Here is a 20,135-nt window from a genome sequence, read left to right as displayed (position 1 = left end):
GATTTCGCAGGTCTTTCCTCCCCACTGCTGTCAGACTCCATAATAAAGACTTTAACTGATCAAGCACACACATCCATACATATGCAATAATACTAAGTGCAATAATCCTTTCTGTCATCGTTGTATTTTTACTCAGTTGTATATAGTATTTGTATTTGTATTCTATTTTTATCTTATTGTATATTTATTTTATTTTATTCTACTGTATATAGTATTTTATTTTATTCTATTCTGTACAGTTGTGTACTGTATTTATTCTTATTGTATTCTAATTTTTGCCTCGTAACTTTTGCACTGTCCACTTCCTGCTGTGACAAAACAAATTTCCCACGTGTGGGACTAATAAAGGTTATCTTATCTTATCTTATCTTATCTTAACGTAGCTGCTTCTCGCCGGGTGCGGTGGCGCGTGCCTGTAATCCAAGCTACCGGGAGGCTGAGGTTGGAGGATCGTTTGAGCTCACGAGCTCTGAGCTGCAGCAGGCTATGTCGATTAACACAAAATAATTATCCTCATTCAAAAGTCATGTAAGAACCTCATTGGCTTACGGAATGTTGATGTTATTTAAAAAATTCATACAAAAACATGACCTCATTCTAGAATGTCATGTGACAACCTCATTGGCTTATGGAATTGTGATGTCACAGGCTTCTGAATCCATAAATAGGGGTGAGGAGGTACAACTTTCAGTCCGTTATTTGCAGCACTTATGTTAGCAGCATTCAAACGTTCACCAGTAAAGCATTTTCAAACATCTGGATACTTTTCGTACTCACGGTATACAGACTCCAACATGTCTCAGAAAGAGCAAGAAAGACAAGAAGCTGACCCCAGCTCTATTCCATGGTATGAGTCCCTAGACCCTTACATCAGCTCTCTTCCTTGGGATGAACAGGTGGAATTAGAGGAAAAGCGATTGGAAGAAATGGAGAAGGAAAATCTCATGAACAGAGAAAAGATTAAGATCCTGACAGAAGAAAATGAGAGAAAGAGCGCTGAATTAGAAAAATTATCCTACCAGCTTCAGGAAAGGGAAGGTATTATTGAGGAGAAACAATGGGCTCTCCAAGATAAGAAGAATCACGAGCTCCAAGAAAAGCTTGATGAAGCTCTAGAAAAAATTCAAGATCTGCTCCAAAATGAGAAAAAAGAGAGCATTAAAGGGGATAAAATGCTCAAGAAGAATCAGGAGCTCCAAGAACAGCTTGATGGAGCTCTGGAAAAAAATAAAGATCTGCTCCAAAAGGGGAAAAAAGAGAGCATAAAACAGGAAAACATGGTCAAGAAGAATCAGGAGCTCCAAGAGAAGCTTGACGAAGCTCTGGAAAAACTGAAGGAAATCCACCAAGAAGAGAAGCAACAGTCCACACAGCAGAGAGACATGCAGAGCAAACTCCAAGCCAGGGAGGAAAAATACAAAGCGCTGCAGGTGAAACATGACAAAACTCTGCACAAAAGTCAACAGTTGCTTCAAGACAAGAAGCAAATGGAAATGAAACAGAAGGAAATGGACTCCAAGCTTGACGAGATGGAGGAAAAACACAGATTGCTCCAAATCAAGCTTGAGAAAACAGTGCACAGAAATAAAGAGTTCATTCAAGAGAGAGAGCAACAAGAAATGCTGGAGAAAGAAACAGACTCCCAGCTTGAAGTCTTGGAGGAAAAACTGAAAATGCTGCAACTAACTCTTGAGGAAACACTGCTCAAAAATAAAGAGCTGCTTCAAGAAAAAGACCAACAGAAAATACATCAGGAAGAAATGGATTGCAAGCTGAGGAACATCGAGAAACAAAATGAAGGCTTGCGAGTAATGCTTGATGAAGCTCTGGAGAGAAATAAAGAGTTTCTGCACGAGAAAGACCAACAGAAAATAAAAAAGGAAGAAATGGATTGCAAGCTGAGGAACATCAAGAAACAGAATGAAGGCTTGCAAGTGATGCTTGATGAAGCTCTGGAGAGAAATAAAGAGTTTCTTCACAAGATAGACCAACAGAAAATAAAAAAGGAAGAAATGGATTGCAAGCTGAGGAACATTGAGAAACAAAATGAAGGCTTGCGAGTAATGCTTGATGAAGCTCTGGAGAGAAATAAGGAGAACCTCCAAGAAAAGAAACAAGAGCCCGTAGAGCAGAGAGACCTGCAGAGCAAACTCCAAGCCATGGAGGAAAAATACAAAGCGCTGCAGGTGAAACATGACAAAACTCTGCACAAAAGTCAACAGTTGCTTCAAGACAAGAAGAAACTGGAAATGAAACAGAAAGAAATGGACTCCAAGCTTGACGAGATGGAGGAAAAACACAGATCGCTCCAAATCAGGCTTGATAAAAAAGTGCACGGAAATAAAGAGCTTCTTCAAGAAAAAGACCAACAGAAAATACAACAGGAAGAAGAAAAACTTCATCTCCAGAGGAAAAATCAAGCACTCCAAGAATTGTATAACGAAACAAAGTACAAATCAACTGTACTGGAAGAAGAAAAGAAAAAGCTGGAAAAACAATGCTCAGCGATGCAGAGTAGCATCAATGAGATGCTGAGAAAAAATACCGAACTTGAGGAACTTTCTAAGACCTTGAAGTACAAAAACACTGAAATCCAGGCGCAAAAGCAAGAACAACAGAAAACACATAAAGACCTGCAGTGTAGACTTCAAGAAATCCAGAAGAGAAACCAGCAGCTGGAAGACATGCACACAGATGTGCACAAGGCAAAGCGAATAGAGGAGGCAACAGTTAAAGAACTGAAAGACAAGCTTAAAGAAAAACAAGAACAATTAGAAGACATGGTGAAAAGATGCAACAAACTTGAGAAAGAAAACGCAGAAACAATCGATGAGCTGAAAACCCTCATCATTGAGAAAAAAGTGCTGGTGGAAGAGTATCTGAAAAAGAAGAAAAAACGCTTCCACTGGTTCTGGAGGAGGGGCACTGCTGCTTCTCACCTGATGTAACCTCGTCTTCCTCCACCTCTATTCCATCTTCATTTCCCCCCTTCCCCTCCCTCCTTTTTCTTTTTTCACCCTCACCCCCCGACCAGTCCCGGCAGTTGACTGCCCCCTCCTGAGCCTGGTTCTGCCATAGGTTTCTCCTTTAGGTGTCTTTCACTTTAAAAGGAGTTTTTCCTATCCACTGTCGCCTGCTGCTTGCTCAGAGGGGATTGTTGGGGTTTTCTCTCATCTCTCTCTTTCATTCTTTCTATCCTTTCCCCCCCTTCTGCCTTTTCCTTTACCCAATAAACACAATTGCCCACATTTTACATTTGTTTGAAAAATGTCTTCATTCAACAATAATTCATCTTAGGTATAAAAACAAGAAATAGGTAATAGCTGCATGTGTGTTTGTGTGTGTGCATAATATACATACTTGTTTCCCAGAAAGATTTAATACTAGATGGATAGAGACCAGGGACGTGCAGAGGGGGGGGGCTAGAGGGGCTTGAGCACCCGCCCCTTTCCTGATGAGTGCCCAAAGTGCCCTTTTGTTGAGGCAACTTTTAAATTTTTTTTATTTATTTATTTATTTATTTTATGTGTGTGTGCGTGCGGAGTCCTGTCTGTGCCCCTCAACAATAATATTTAACTATTAATCATAGTTTTGCTAAATAAAAGGATCTGGCTTGCATCAGTCACATGATCACATTTAACCAATGATCGCCCTCGACGGCAGAACGCGCTGGTTACGAGCCGGGAACGAGCTCACAAAGAGCACGCGCATTTGTTGCGGTCCGGAGCTGTAGGAGAAACACAAGTTAACTCAGAGACACAGACTGATGCGACAAACCCAGTAAGTAGGTGTACAGCGCACACTGTAGTGTGTAGCACACAGGAGTATTAGCTTATTACATACACGTTGGTAAGCTGTCTTGTTGCAACTGACGAACTGAAACAAACGAGCGTGCTGTGTGTGCAACAGCGTGACAAACATTACCTGTCCTTTTATTAACTGCACAAGTAGTGCTGGTCATAGCTGCTGGCTACCTGTGTAAGGCTGTCATGGGTCTGTAGCTCTGTCACCGTTTTAGGGAACATATTTAGTTTTAAAGTAAGTTTCTGGGCATTTCCTGCCTTTCTGGAGGGATTATATTTCACTAAAAAACGATCTAATATGCATGTCCACATAATAATAATTATAATATATTAAAAAACACACGCTGTATTTTAAAGAACATACATTAAGAAGCAGATTATATTAGATTTATATTTTAAATAAGACAAAAGTTGGATTTTACAGCAGTAAAATGATTGTATCTCTACAGTTTAAAAATGTAATAAGCTTTGCCCTGCACAGAGTGGATAGTGAAACAAATGGAATCATCATAAATACATTATTTCATATTTATTACTTCCCCCTCCTCATTGCTTTATTATTGTAGCTCTAGTAATAAATAATAATGTAAGGATGCCCATAGTATATACAGTATTCTGAAGAAGGTCTAAAATGTCACTGTGTGTGCATGTGTGTGTTTTATTTAGCTGGATTTAAAAAAATATTACTCATGATATAACATTGTGCAGACATGGCTGGTAAGGACATGAGGAGGAAACAGTAGGAGCTGTATGAGGCTACTAAAGGCAGGGCTATAACATTTTGCTGTCATCATTTTATTATAGATTAAGTGCAAGAGTTGTTAGGTGTGGATAATTAGATTATAGTTTATTGCAATAGCAAGTTGTGCCTTGTTCTCAGATAGACAGCAAGTGGAGAGTGATATATGAAATGATGGGAAGGAAGGAAGAAGAGAAGCAAAGAGTGATTCACAGGCAGAGCCGAGTTTATGTCACAGTTTTTCGTTGCCTTATGGTTCCAAGCGCTGTCACCAATCTTTGCATTTTGTTATTATCTCATGAAACTTGTTTAATCAGCTACCATCTCTCCTGTGGACTTTTTAATGTCTACAGTCTCAGATCAACACAGCCCTGCCCTTCCCATATTAGATTCTTGATGAATGTGTGTTGTTGTTATTCAGCATGGTTCAATGTGCCCCTTTTTAACTTTGAGCACCCGCCCTTTTAAACCTCTCTGCACGTCCCTGATAGAGACAGGTTTTAAAGACTAGAAATGAAAACATGTGAGTCCTGTCTTTAAATAAAAATATATAATTCCCTATATTCCTATCTATTCTTGACATTGAAGCTTTACTCTTCTTGATATTGTGACAAAATACTCTTGGGTTAACCACGAGCTTTCTAAAAACTTGCATATAACAATTGTGCACCATTCATTCCTCATCTTTGCTGCCCATCATTACAACTTTGCTAATGATGGGCAGCAGGTTAGTGTCATGATGTCACCTCAGACATAGTTAAAAGCCCTGTTAACGTAGCTGCTTCTCGCCGGGTGCGGTGGCGCGTGCCTGTAATCCAAGCTACCGGGAAGCTGAGGTTGGAGGATCGTTTGAGCTCACGAGCTCTGAGCTGCAGCAGGCTATGTTGATTAACACAAAATAATTATCCTCATTCAAAAGTCATGTAAGAACCTCATTGGCTTACGGAATGTTGATGTTATTTAAAAAATTCATACAAAAACATGACCTCATTCTAGAATGTCATGTGACAACCTCATTGGCTTATGGAATTGTGATGTCACAGGCTTCTGAATCCATAAATAGGGGTGAGGAGGTACAACTTTCAGTCCGTTATTTGCAGCACTTATGTTAGCAGCATTCAAACGTTCACCAGTAAAGCATTTTCAAACATCTGGATACTTTTCGTACTCACGGTATACAGACTCCAACATGTCTCAGAAAGAGCAAGAAAGACAAGAAGCTGACCCCAGCTCTATTCCATGGTATGAGTCCCTAGACCCTTACATCAGCTCTCTTCCTTGGGATGAACAGGTGGAATTAGAGGAAAAGCGATTGGAAGAAATGGAGAAGGAAAATCTCATGAACAGAGAAAAGATTAAGATCCTGACAGAAGAAAATGAGAGAAAGAGCGCTGAATTAGAAAAATTATCCTACCAGCTTCAGGAAAGGGAAGGTATTATTGAGGAGAAACAATGGGCTCTCCAAGATAAGAAGAATCACGAGCTCCAAGAAAAGCTTGATGAAGCTCTAGAAAAAATTCAAGATCTGCTCCAAAATGAGAAAAAAGAGAGCATTAAAGGGGATAAAATGCTCAAGAAGAATCAGGAGCTCCAAGAACAGCTTGATGGAGCTCTGGAAAAAAATAAAGATCTGCTCCAAAAGGGGAAAAAAGAGAGCATAAAACAGGAAAACATGGTCAAGAAGAATCAGGAGCTCCAAGAGAAGCTTGACGAAGCTCTGGAAAAACTGAAGGAAATCCACCAAGAAGAGAAGCAACAGTCCACACAGCAGAGAGACATGCAGAGCAAACTCCAAGCCATGGAGGAAAAATACAAAGCACTGCAGGTGAAACATGACAAAACTCTGCACAAAAGTCAACAGTTGCTTCAAGACAAGAAGCAAATGGAAATGAAACAGAAGGAAATGGACTCCAAGCTTGACGAGATGGAGGAAAAACACAGATCGCTCCAAATCAAGCTTGAGAAAACAGTGCACAGAAATAAAGAGTTCATTCAAGAGAGAGAGCAACAAGAAATGCTGGAGAAAGAAACAGACTCCCAGCTTGAAGTCTTGGAGGAAAAACTGAAAATGCTGCAACTAACTCTTGAGGAAACACTGCTCAAAAATAAAGAGCTGCTTCAAGAAAAAGACCAACAGAAAATACATCAGGAAGAAATGGATTGCAAGCTGAGGAACATCGAGAAACAAAATGAAGGCTTGCGAGTAATGCTTGATGAAGCTCTGGAGAGAAATAAAGAGTTTCTGCACGAGAAAGACCAACAGAAAATAAAAAAGGAAGAAATGGATTGCAAGCTGAGGCACATCAAGAAACAGAATGAAGGCTTGCAAGTGATGCTTGATGAAGCTCTGGAGAGAAATAAAGAGTTTCTTCACAAGATAGACCAACAGAAAATAAAAAAGGAAGAAATGGATTGCAAGCTGAGGAACATTGAGAAACAAAATGAAGGCTTGCGAGTAATGCTTGATGAAGCTCTGGAGAGAAATAAGGAGAACCTCCAAGAAAAGAAACAAGAGCCCGTAGAGCAGAGAGACCTGCAGAGCAAACTCCAAGCCATGGAGGAAAAATACAAAGCGCTGCAGGTGAAACATGACAAAACTCTGCACAAAAGTCAACAGTTGCTTCAAGACAAGAAGAAACTGGAAATGAAACAGAAAGAAATGGACTCCAAGCTTGACGAGATGGAGGAAAAACACAGATCGCTCCAAATCAGGCTTGATAAAAAAGTGCACGGAAATAAAGAGCTTCTTCAAGAAAAAGACCAACAGAAAATACAACAGGAAGAAGAAAAACTTCATCTCCAGAGGAAAAATCAAGCACTCCAAGAATTGTATAACGAAACAAAGTACAAATCAACTGTACTGGAAGAAGAAAAGAAAAAGCTGGAAAAACAATGCTCAGCGATGCAGAGTAGCATCAATGAGATGCTGAGAAAAAATACCGAACTTGAGGAACTTTCTAAGACCTTGAAGTACAAAAACACTGAAATCCAGGCGCAAAAGCAAGAACAACAGAAAACACATAAAGACCTGCAGTGTAGACTTCAAGAAATCCAGAAGAGAAACCAGCAGCTGGAAGACATGCACACAGATGTGCACAAGGCAAAGCGAATAGAGGAGGCAACAGTTAAAGAACTGAAAGACAAGCTTAAAGAAAAACAAGAACAATTAGAAGACATGGTGAAAAGATGCAACAAACTTGAGAAAGAAAACGCAGAAACAATCGATGAGCTGAAAACCCTCATCATTGAGAAAAAAGTGCTGGTGGAAGAGTATCTGAAAAAGAAGAAAAAACGCTTCCACTGGTTCTGGAGGAGGGGCACTGCTGCTTCTCACCTGATGTAACCTCGTCTTCCTCCACCTCTATTCCATCTTCATTTCCCCCCTTCCCCTCCCTCCTTTTTCTTTTTTCACCCTCACCCCCCGACCAGTCCCGGCAGTTGACTGCCCCCTCCTGAGCCTGGTTCTGCCATAGGTTTCTCCTTTAGGTGTCTTTCACTTTAAAAGGAGTTTTTCCTATCCACTGTCGCCTGCTGCTTGCTCAGAGGGGATTGTTGGGGTTTTCTCTCATCTCTCTCTTTCATTCTTTCTATCCTTTCCCCCCCTTCTGCCTTTTCCTTTACCCAATAAACACAATTGCCCACATTTTACATTTGTTTGAAAAATGTCTTCATTCAACAATAATTCATCTTAGGTATAAAAACAAGAAATAGGTAATAGCTGCATGTGTGTTTGTGTGTGTGCATAATATACATACTTGTTTCCCAGAAAGATTTAATACTAGATGGATAGAGACAGGTTTTAAAGACTAGAAATGAAAACATGTGAGTCCTGTCTTTAAATAAAAATATATAATTCCCTATATTCCTATCTATTCTTGACATTGAAGCTTTACTCTTCTTGATATTGTGACAAAATACTCTTGGGTTAACCACGAGCTTTCTAAAAACTTGCATATAACAATTGTGCACCATTCATTCCTCATCTTTGCTGCCCATCATTACAACTTTGCTAATGATGGGCAGCAGGTTAGTGTCATGATGTCACCTCAGACATAGTTAAAAGCCCTGTTAACGTAGCTGCTTCTCGCCGGGTGCGGTGGCGCGTGCCTGTAATCCAAGCTACCGGGAGGCTGAGGTTGGAGGATCGTTTGAGCTCACGAGCTCTGAGCTGCAGCAGGCTATGTCGATTGGGTGTCCGCACTAAGTTCGGCATCGATATGGTGATCCTGGGGGAGCCTGGAACCACCAGGTCACCTAAGGAGGGGTGCCCAGGTCGGAGACGGAGCAGGTCAAAGCCCCCATGCTGCTCAGTAGTGGGATTGCACCTGTGAATAGATTTTGTAGAGCAGCCTGAGCAATACAGCGAGACCCAATCTTTATACACATCCTTATACCTGTCTCTACCTCACACAGCAGCCTCATCAGCATGTCTTGGTCTTTTTAATTCAAGTCCAAAACACTCACAAATCTGCTGCTCTGCTTGTCCTGCACCACCTCCACCTGCAGGACAGCTGCAACTACATCCTCCACCCTAAACATGCCACCGCCCAGCAGGTGGAGACAAACTCAAAGTAGGACATTTATTCAGGTGAATTTTTGGTTTCATATTTGCATCTTATAACCACAGATTTGAATGACTGTCTTGTAAAAAGGTTTATCAGGAGTTAACTGTCCACTGAGGAATTATCTTTTTTAAAGGCACAAATATAACAATATGTGATTATTATCTAACAGTATCGAGAAAATTCCAGTCAGCTCGCTCAAATATTGTATTTAAAACAAGAACTATCATAAGGTGAGGTTTTTGATCATTTCAATCAATTTCTCCCTCTTATGAGTCTTTCTTTTCTTTTGTCCTCTTATGTATTCATTTATTTCTGTTTTTTACTTTTAATTTTCTTTCCTTTTTCAAATTTAAAGTGATTTGTAGTCATTTAGTAACTATAATCTGTCTTATTTTATCCCACAATTTTTTTCTGGGTTCAGTCTGGTATGGTGCTGTCACAGTGCAACAATCTGGTAGTCATACCTTTTTTTTTCAGTAGTGCTTCCTTGGTGTAATGTACCTCAAGTAGCTTCGAGAAGTATTGCTCAAGACCACTTTAAAAAACACAGCTCCTTGGAAGCAAAATCTAAAGAAATAAGGGGTGGCTTAAGACTTTTGCACATTATTATACCAAAGTGTATTTATGCACTCTTCATAATCACTAAATATTGTTGTTACCTGATGGTGAGTCATCATGATTTAAAGTATTCACGTTACACACCGTTTTTCTCTAACTTTATTGAATGAAATATAGAAGTTTCTGAATCCTTACTATTAACAGCTTGGGAAATATAACAGACATGCTACATGAATATTATGCTAAATGCCTGCAGGTTAATCGTTAATATTACAACAATATGATTTAAGTACATACAGTAGGTATACAATCTGTACAAATGTTAACAGGTTCACAGTTAAGAGTGTTACAAAAAGCAGGGAGGACTGAAGGTGGGCGGGTGCCCCTAAATGCTTAATATACAATATGCTGCAATAGCAAAAGTCTTTAGTCTGCCTTTTTCTTTTTAAATCACTTATTTTAAATAAAGCAAATATCACTAATGTAACAGGCCCTCTGGGGTCAAAGCAAAGTGAAGTGGTGACCTAGATAATGGTCCAGACTTCCTGATCCTTGACTTGTTTGGCAATAAAGCTGAGTGAAAGGGGAGCCTTCAGAGCTACTAGCATCACCCACTAAATTAAACTGATTGGATAATAGAACTCACATCTGAAGAGGTTCCTCGTTTTACTTTTAATTCATTGTTCAGGAGTTGTGACCAATAGGAAAGCGATTACTTTGGTGGTGAAACTGCATCACAGGGATGACGCAGATATTCAGAAATCATCTGCCAATAAATCTCCAAAAGAGGCCCCGACTTTTGACTCGGTTTTGAGTTTTGATGCCCAAATCAAAGTAGCTGAGTAGAGGCTTTGGGAATCTAATTGGATGCAACTGATTTCCTATCCTGTGAGCAATGGAAACCACGACTCCCTGATTTATCCTAACTTGATTTGGCTTTTAAATTAAGAGTAAAATGAGCTATTGTTTTTAATTTATGGTACCACGCTTTATTGATCAACCTCTTGGTCCACATCCTCCCTTGTGCCAATTTGTTGACCCTGAGCGACCATGCGTGGTGAACAAGCGCAGATCAAGTCAAAACTGGACGATGATGATCTCACATTTTACTAACTTTTAGTTAACATATAGCTGAAGTTCAAAAGAAAATGACACCAATGAGTGAAGACTAATGGGCTGCAGTGCTTTTTGTAGGCAGCAGAGGGCGTTAAAATTTCATTTCAAATGTAAATATAGTGCAGCAGAGAAAGTGTTAAACTGCTTCACATCAATTAGACATATTTCACAGAGAAAGTCAGAAAACAGGGTCATTAAACACTGCAGACAAGTGCAAGTGTTTCATGAATGCGCAAAAGTGCCATCAATATTCTTTGCACTGTTTACTGCATGCCTGTGTCACAGTATCAGATGAGGTGGTTTTAATAGTATTTTATTGTATTATTACATGAAACAATGAGTAACAATGTGTTTTTACAGTAAACCAGGCAGTGATTGTTTTCTTATCGACTTTGAGCTGCATTTTGATCGGGGTGTCGAGTGGCGAAGGACAAACTGTGACAAGAGAATGTGGCAAAAGTCAAACATGTGATGCATTTCTGAAAAGTATCATCATACTCTCTGCCCCTACTGCTTGTTTTCTCTGCCAGAGGAATAACACTTGTACCATGGCTTGCTACAAATCCTAATAACCTTTGAAAATGACAGTTAAAGCTGTGATACACTAAGCACTTTTTATGTAACACTTTCACATTTGTTTTGGTAAATTCTGATCATCCAGATACATTTAGTAAGAAATACTGTAGACGTGGGCATCTAACTTTAAAGTCTGCTTTCTTATGTTGCTCAAAAATACCTGTTATAACACAGCTTAATATTAGAAATTAAAAAAACAGGCAACAAAGTCCATACAATAACAAAACAGAGCAAAATAAAGAAAAAAATAAAGACCTAGGAGTGAAAGTAAGAATAATCAAGATATAAATACAATTTACAGGATATTAATCCATCTCGTCACTTTCTAAGACCATCTTACTCTTCCTTCTTTTCACATACACGCACACACGCACATATGCACAGAAACACACTCAGCCGGGTTGCTGACTCTTGCGGTGTGCAACAAGGGCAATGGAAAGTCACTGGGACACTGTAGATACACTGCACTGACTACAAGCCAGATGGGATGCTTCTGGGGCAGAAGACATGCATGAGTGTGTGTTTGTGAAAAGTGTGAGTGAGTGGGTGGGGTGAGGGTGCAACAGTGGGTCGTCACGTTGCGGTGACAGGGCTGCAGGACGGGGTTGGAATACAGGTGGGAGGGCAGCTGGAGAGAATGGCGGTGCTGTTGCTCTTCTCTCTGGGCGGAATGGCCGAGGTCGTTCTCAACATGTTCTCCCAGAGCAGCTTCTTTTTGTCTCTTACTGTCTCTCTCTCTCTTTCTCTCCCTCATCACTCATGTCCTGGTCCAGACAGTGCGTCTCCCAGGCATCAGTCGCCTCCTTTCTGCTGCAGTGGAGAAGCACATAAAACATATATTAGGAAGAAGAAATGGCTGGATCTTGTCTTCTGTTATATTACATTAGGAAATAAAATCTTCCGAATCTCATCTTAAAGCTGTGTTAAATGTGGCTGAATTAGCATTAGCATCATATTGAATTACTGTGTTTATCTCCCGTTTCTGTTCCTGTCCAGCCTCTCATTGCATTGCTTAATACATATTTAAGCGAACTACGCCCAGTTTCCCCCTTGTCCTCGTATCTAGTCGTATCAGGTAACATCACACTGTATTTCGAAAACTGTGCTCACTATAAGAGGATAATTCAGTTAAAACTGAAAAGAAAAATGCCTGCTCTTTGAAGCTTTGTAATTGAGTCTAGTAAATGCATACTCCGACATGGTTTCTTGACTCCATACTGAGCCTGTGATAGAAGAAAAACAGAAGGAGGGAGCGGAGGAATCATAATCAGCCTTTCAGCACAAGTTCATCTGCCCCTCACACACACACCACTTCCCTTTAAGACCCCGGCCTACAAAGAAGGGGTCAATGGCGGCATTCCTGCTTTGATATCAAAGGTCCCCTGGTTACTCATAGCCTGAACAAAAGCTTTTTCATCTGGTGAGAGTGCAAATCCCCTCCCCTACTCCCTAATAAAAGCAGGACCCATTGATGTTTTTAAAAAAAAAAAAACACTATGAGAAGATTGTTTGATAGGCCAACACAGGAATTTTGTAAATAACTACGCTTAAAAAGAAAAAATCTCAAGTTTTGAGATACTATTAGTACAGAAGCTACTTAAAGTTCTGAGACAGTCAAACAGACAATATAACAGTGCTGAAAGATTAGCCTCACCTGCTCATGATGCTGCTGTGATCTCTGTGGACACAGGCTCGATCTCCTTCACAGCCTCCTCGATCACCTCAATCACCTGCGCCATCACTTCTGCACACTTTGACGGTGTTTTCTCGGCCTCCGATGTGCCAGCTGCATCCTCCACTGCATTTATCGCTTGAGGTTCTTCCTCCAGCACCGGGAGCTTCTCGCTTCCACTGCTCTTGGGTGGTGCGTTGGTGTCTTGAGCTGCAGGACCGTTGCTGTCGAACTCTTCAACGGCCTCTTCTTCGATTGATGGTTCCTCAACCACAAGCGCTGTCTGCAGGACCACCTGGATGGGCATGTGGACTTCAAGCACTTTCTCTTTCTTTTCCTCTGAGGAAGCTTCAGGCTTGGTTTCCTCTGATTGTGATTCCACCTTTTCAGGAGCTTCTTCCTGATCTTTGCTCTGTACCTCCTTGACCTGTGCAGGCTCTTCACTTTCCTGACTCTCTTCCTTTACCTGTCCTGCTTCTTCTGTTTTAAGCGTTTCCTCACTTACTTTAATCTCTGCATCTTGCTTCTGACCCTCTTCTGGTTTCTTTTCCACCTCTTCAAGATTCTCAGTGACCTCGATTGGGATAGCATCAATGACCTGAATGGCAACATTGAGTGGCTGAGGTGACTTTGTTACTGGTTTTACACAGACGATGGGAACAGGGGTCTCAGTGACAACTGGTGCGTCGGCTGCGATGTCGATCTCGTTTTCTGTTGTTGCTATTGCCTGGACTGGTGTTGGGATGGCAGCTGATGGAGTGGGAGGCTTCTTTGGCTCAGGTACATCTTCTGAAACTTTATCTACAGCATCCTGAATGACAGTCTGAGCAATCGCCATGCTCTGAACCTCAATTTCACTGACCTGTTGGGCTTCCTCCTTGATTTCCTCTGTCTTCTCGCTGGCCTGCTTAGCAAGGCCAGCGAGAAGACTGGCCTTGCTAGTCTTCTCGCTAGAGACAAGTGAACTGATCACTGTCTCTACTATTGGGGTGGCAGCAGCCTCTGCGGTCTTTGCAACCTCCTTCGTGGTTTCCTGCGAGTTGAACTGTTCAACATCGGCTACTTTAGACTCTGAGGCACTTTCTGTGGCCGCCGCCTTCTCTGCTTCCACACTGACTGGAGCCACAAGGACGACTGTATCTATGATAACAGGAACCGCCTCACTTGGAAGAACTACAGGAATGGGCGGGTCAGTCTCTTCTGTGAAGGTGGTCTTTGTGGTTTCACATATGTCTGATGACATCTCTGCAGCTGTAGCCTGAAACACCTCTTGTACAGGGATATTTTCTTCAGTGGCAGCAAAGTGCTCCATTTCCATCTCCACTTCCTTGGTCTCTACAGTTACCTCAGAGACTTCAACACTTTGGGTGCAGATAACCGCTTCGGAGGTCGGAGCAATGGGACTGACTAGCACAGTTTTAGGGGAGTTCTCGCTTACTGTGGTGGGCTGAAGGACCTCAGACTCCTCTGTGACAGTGTTCACGACTCCAACCTTCTCAATCTCCGGTTCTTGACACAAGCTGGCAACTTGAATAGTTCCATCACTCCCTGAACTTTCAACAGCAACTTGAAGTTCAGTGGGTTCTAGTAGCTGCACTTGGGCCGTCAACACTGGGTCTTCTGTGAATACTGCTTCCACTGTAGGTGGGTCCAACTCTTCCACTGACACCTCAGAGCACAGAGAATCACGGATCACCGCCACAGTCTCTGCCAGAGGCTGTGCAGGCTTCTCCAGAGCTACTTTGGCGATTTCCTTGGTGCCGAGGCCAGTGCAGATAGCCATGGCGTCATCGTGAGTATGTGGCTCGAGGATGGTATTTGTTGTGGCCTTGGCACTGTCAATCGGTGGTTCAGGGTCCGTCTTTTCAGCAGCTACCTCTAATCGTACATCTTCTACAGCCACACATGTCTGGGACGGGATTTCACTGATTTGGGACTCAACACCCTGCATAACCTCTTCTGCGTTCTCTGACTTGGGTGTCTGAGGAACAGGGGTGGTTTCAGCAGCTGGAGCTGGATCGACAGGCTTGACCTCAGCGACAGAGAGTCGGCGACCTGTGCGTCCCGGGGGTTTAGGTAGCATGGCTGGGTCCTCAGTTTCATCCTCTGCGATGTCAGTATCTATAGACTTTGGTGTAGCAGCATTCTCTGCTTCCTCTGGGATATCACTCAGCTGATCGTGTTTATCAGCAGCGTCTTCAACATCGGCTGGGATCCAAGAAGGGGATCTGTCTTCAGATGACACCTTAATCTGGACAGGAGCTGGTTCTGCCTGTGCCTCGGGTTCAGCTTCGACTTGTGCATCGTACTCTGAAAGCGGAACCACAGCTGGAGTTTCAGAGTCCTCCTCTCCTGAGCTCTGGTCAGTGGAAGATTGTTTTTCAACCTTCTTCTTCTTGCGTCCTGGGAAGAATTTTCTCAGAGAGAAGGATGACTCATCTTTTGGTGCTTCACTGTCAGACTGGACTTGCTCTGCAGACTCATCAGGCTTTTCCTCACTTTTGGCCTTGTTCTTTGGCATAACCATGCGTTTTAGGGTACCCCAGGTAGACTCTCTTTCAGGAGGGCTGGGCAAAGGTTCTGGTGAAGAAACTGGTTCACCTTCAGTGTCAGTTGCAGCCTCTGTTTTACCCTCCTTTTCTACTTCTGCTGTTGCTGGTGTTTCCTCTTCAATCTTGGTCTCATCATCATCGGAATCAGAGGTCTTCCTGCCCCTCTTCTTGGGTCCACCCATACACATTAGAGCCTCCCAGGAAACAGAGGTGTCCATTTTCTTTTTGGGCTCTTCGGTGCTGCTGAGCAGCTTCTCAGTGGTTTCAGTCTTTGGCTCTTCCTCAGAGGGCTTATCTTCTTTAGCTTCTTCCTCAACACTCTTATCTGCTAATGCAGCACTCTCAGAAGAGGACAGGGTGGCCGACTTGGCTGGCTTCTCCGCAGCTGCTTCATCTTCACTCTCTGATGATCTCTTTACACGCTTCTTTGGCGTCACCAGTTTCTTGAATGAGGACCAGGCCATGATGCCCTCCTTTTTCTTTTCTCCATCAGATCCAACTTCACCTTCAGTCTCTTGGCTAGACTCATTCTGGGTCACCTCCACAGCAATAACATGCTCTCCCGACTCCTCTGGAGATGAGGGCCCACTATCAGTTTTAGGAGCTTCTGCTGGCTCTGTGGAGGCCTGGAGCTGCTCAGCCGCCTGCTCCCCAGACTCTGTGAGCTTGGCCTCAGTATCTTTCTTGGTTTTCGGTTTCTTAGTTGAGAGCTTCTTTAGGCCAGCTCCAGTGAAGAGTTTTTTCAGGGGGCTTCCTTGAGGCTTTGCCTTCTCCTGAGATGACAGCAGCTCAGCCTCAGATGTCACTTCAGTTGGAGCTTTTGCCTCCACTCCTGTGGGAGGTTCAGCTTTTTGCTCTTCTTGTTTTACCTCATCATTAGTTGTTTCTGCAACAGCAGGGGTTTCAGCTGTGACCTCGGGCTCTGGATGATCTTCTGATTTTGTTTCCTGTGGGGTAATCGCTGCCTCTTCCTTGGGCTCAGATTTTTCCTCAACAGCAGCCTCCAACACTTCCTCCTCGGTTTCCTTTTCTGTCACATCTTTGACCTCCTTTTCTTCGACAGCAGTAACAGTTTCCTCGGTCTTAGCAGTCTCCTCCTCAGTAGCCACCTCGTTGACCTCCTCCTCTTTTGGCTTCTTTATGCTCGCTTTCTTTCGCAGGTTAGAGAAAAGACCTCCACTGAAGAACTTCCTGAAAGGGGACATGGCAGCCTCCTGAGGTGGTGAAGTGCTCTCACCTTCCTTCTCAGCTCCTTCCTCCTTGACTGCTTCGTCAACAGCTTCAGCAGCAGCAGCACCTTCAGGCGTGGCTTCAGTGGTTTCAACTTTTACAGTTTCTGTAGTGACCTCAACAGCAGCTGCCTCTGCATCAGCCTCCTTTTCTTCAGCCGTGCTTTTCTCATCAACAGCAGGAGCCTTCTCTTTCTCCTTCTCCTCCTCTTCCTTCGCAGGCTCATCTGTCCCACTGCCCTCTTCTCCTTCTTTATCTTTGACTGTCAGGAGCTTCACAGGGTCTTTCTCCTCACTCTTGTCCTTCTTGAGGGTGAACTTAAAGCCCACAAAGCGGAAGATCTTCTTGAAACCAACTTCACTTGCATCATCAGGTTGTTCCTCCGGAGCCTTCTCCTCAGCAGCTGAAATATCATTTGCATCGGGGGCCTCTTTATCAACTTTTTCTCCATTTACTTGAGGGGTCACTTCATCCTGGATGGTGTCCATGGTCTCAGTAGCGTCCTCCTTCTGACCCACAGACACCCCATCTGGCTGGCCAACTGAGAGCACAAGAGAAGAGAAAGAACTTTCTGTAAGATGTTGATCAAATCTCTCACTGGACTTTACTACTTGTCTCTGTCTACAGAAAAAAATCACAAATAACATTCCCATGACATTGATATAAAGCTACAATAGGCAATATTCAATTTAACAAATTCAGGTTATGTTGAGGAAATCAAATTATTGGCTGAGACAGCATAAATTATTCAGCATTCCATAAAAATCTCTGAGGAGATGACCCAGTAAAAACAATAAAAAGTTTTATATCTTCAACAAAACTCTCACCCCCATCTGCAGAAAAAAGAAGTTAAACAGAAAGCATTTGCAGAGATCATGTTTTACTACTAAATTGCAATCTGCTCCCACTAATCCTTCGCTACGTAAACATGCCAAAGAAATGGCATTGACGTAAAAAGGAAAAGGTTTGACGTAGAAATATAAAGAACAGTGATCCCCAAATGGAAATTGATTGGAAGTGTTATGCAAGCAATCCTTCAACAATTTGCAGATTATTGTCCAGAAGTCTACAAAGCAACTCTGCTATTGTGCAACGTGTAAATAGCATCTAGTTGCCTTTGATGGTCAACGCTTTCCATTATCACGAGTGATTTCTTGGTAGCGATACACTTGCTAGGCAAATGGTGCATGATGATGTAAGAAATGAAAACCACACATGCAACACACACATACGCATACACGCCTGCCACATCTCTGTGTTTTGACAGAAGAAGGCGTGGCGGGTGGGGGGTGACGACGACCTGCCAGGGAGTCCTCAGATCTCAGTGCAGTCTGGGAAACCTCACATCTAACACCCCTAGACTCTCAAAACAAATTCCCAGAACTTTAATGCCTGGATATCAGGTTACATGATTACACAGGAGGGCAGATATGCATTCCACAATCTACGCACACTGTGGGAAATATGCCCTTTGCTTGCAAGTCACCAACAAGGCAGACTTTAAAATATGGAAGGAAAACCTTTGAAACATGAAAAATCATATTTCACAGATCAACGATTTACTTCCAAGCAGAATTCAGTTTTCCCATTTCACACAAAAATGTACAACTCTCCCTGCGCCTACATCCCTTTTTCTAAATTATAGGCATGAATTTCAAGTCATCAAATTCCTTGAATGTTTTTTGGTTTTAAAAAACCCAAACAGTTTGTGTTTTTTTGTATGCCAACTTGTTAACGAGGGCACGCCCATATCTTATGCATGAATTTGACTTGAGAGGAATGTGAGCTACGCGGTTCACCATATGTTTAGGAAAAGAATTTAGGATACGCTAAACATAACTAGAACTTAAATCCCAGCAGATTTCAAGAATGCTTATTTGTTTGTTTTTTTCTCAGCTAAACTGTGTCTTGCCTGTGCCCATATAGCATACACAAAACAAACAATACAGTCCTCTACTACCCCCCCTTAGAATAAGTCCCAATCCCCTTGACCCAAATTCCACCACAGCAGGATGGATGGGGACCCACCCCCTTCCCAAGGCACATACGCATTCAAACACAATAGTCTTCTAACCCTCTCTGGCCTCCGAAAATAAAGGAAGGGGGTTGGTCAGCTTTCCTCTTATCAAGAGACACTGGAGCCCCGAGGAAGTTTGAAAATTATTAGGATTTTGCGAACTTTACCCAGCTGATGTAAACACGAATGAAACAGGGAGAAAAAAACAAGCCTGAGTGGTTTCTTAATTACATCAGTGTCACATGGCAGTGGGCTCTCTCTTTCTCACGTAGGTGTGATTTTCAGGGTCCGATCACACCCTTGTTAAACTGGAAAGGCAACACCAAAAAACATCAAAACAGACCAGCAGAAAAAAAACCCCACCCATGTTAAACGTTTTGCAAATTCAATTTACATATGCTAGCAACAGAAAATCAGTAATAGAGCGCATAATGATGTAGTAAAGACTTTTCCGAGTAAATGTGTATAGAGGAGGGGTCAGACAGTTGGTAAGCCAGGCCAGCAACAGTAGTGTGCATCTACGTTGATAATAAAACAGGAACCATGCTGACTTAACAGACTACTGGCATCTCTCCCCTCTTTTTGATCTCTGTTTTCCAGCCCATAATTTTTCTTATTTCTTTTTTTCCCCTCTAGACACACAACTCTTATCTGGGGGGGAGGAGGAAGAGGAGGGTGTTTAAAGTAACGACTGTACTAGAAAGAATGTGAGAGCGAAGGGTGAGGTGGCTACAAGGGGTGAGGAGGAGACAGTTAAGAGATGAAGGGGCAGAAGTGTGTGTGTGTGTGTGTGTGTGTGTGTGTGTGTGTGTGTGTGTGTGTGAGAGAGAGGGGGGGGGGGGGTGCATCCAACCCTCTAATTCACTTTAGAGGGTGTCACATATCTCAAACACACACATTCATAGCTGAAATGCTTCTCTCCACTGGAGACAGGCTTTGTTTATGTGTGAGTGTGAGAGCATGTGGCGAGGCGAGGCACTTGTATTAAATATTGTCACTACTGCAAAAAACTGGTTGTTGTTCATGTACTCCACTCTGCAGGGGGTGGGTGTGTCAGTTGGGAGGATGAATAGCAGCTATTCTTTCTATACAGTATGTAAAACATTATAAAATATATGCAAATCCTTGTTATAATTCCTAGTCTGGACCTGAAGCCTTAAAACAAAAGAAGTCAGTTAAACCCAAGGTAGGGACAACCCCGCCCCCTGTCCTCCCAACAGAGAGGAGACTAACAGACTCTGTCTTGCACCCTGCGTCTGTATGAAAGGTGTGGTCAGAGTGTCTCAGTGTCTCCAAAGGGGGGTGGG

The 20,135-nt window shown here is 42.5% G+C and overlaps 3 protein-coding genes across 4 annotated transcripts in view; 2 read left to right on the top strand and 1 right to left on the bottom strand.

The window, feature by feature from the left end:
* Nucleotides 1–794: 794 nt before the first annotated feature.
* Nucleotides 795–6,094, top strand: LOC309689792 (uncharacterized protein; the record flags this gene model as incomplete). Its single annotated transcript, XM_082506455.1, has 2 exons — nucleotides 795–3,780; nucleotides 5,834–6,094. The coding sequence occupies one exon, from the start codon at nucleotides 795–797 to the stop codon at nucleotides 2,946–2,948; it is 2,154 nt and encodes a 717-aa protein (XP_082362581.1). The 3' UTR covers nucleotides 2,949–3,780; nucleotides 5,834–6,094.
* A 120-nt stretch (nucleotides 6,095–6,214) lies between these two features.
* On the top strand, nucleotides 6,215–8,871 carry LOC309689791 (uncharacterized protein; the record flags this gene model as incomplete). Its single annotated transcript, XM_082506454.1, has 1 exon — nucleotides 6,215–8,871. One exon carries the CDS (start codon nucleotides 6,215–6,217, stop codon nucleotides 7,883–7,885), a length of 1,671 nt encoding a protein of 556 aa, XP_082362580.1. The 3' UTR covers nucleotides 7,886–8,871.
* A 935-nt stretch (nucleotides 8,872–9,806) lies between these two features.
* akap12b (A kinase (PRKA) anchor protein 12b) overlaps nucleotides 9,807–20,135 on the bottom strand; it is a 53,489-nt gene continuing 43,160 nt past the window's right edge. For both annotated transcript variants that reach the window (XM_082506596.1, XM_082506597.1), the window contains 2 exons: nucleotides 13,012–17,352; nucleotides 9,807–12,167 (listed from right to left, as the gene is read on the bottom strand). In XM_082506596.1, coding sequence (XP_082362722.1) covers nucleotides 13,016–17,352 — 4,337 coding nt within the window. In that variant the 3' untranslated portion in view covers nucleotides 9,807–12,167; nucleotides 13,012–13,015. The remainder of the gene's footprint in view (nucleotides 12,168–13,011; nucleotides 17,353–20,135) is intronic.

The sequence above is a fragment of the Aulonocara stuartgranti genome (genome assembly GCF_965226115.1).
Source record: "Aulonocara stuartgranti genome assembly, chromosome: 15".
NCBI classification, from domain to species: Eukaryota; Metazoa; Chordata; class Actinopteri; order Cichliformes; family Cichlidae; genus Aulonocara; species Aulonocara stuartgranti.
This window is presented reverse-complemented; position numbering and strand designations above follow the sequence as displayed.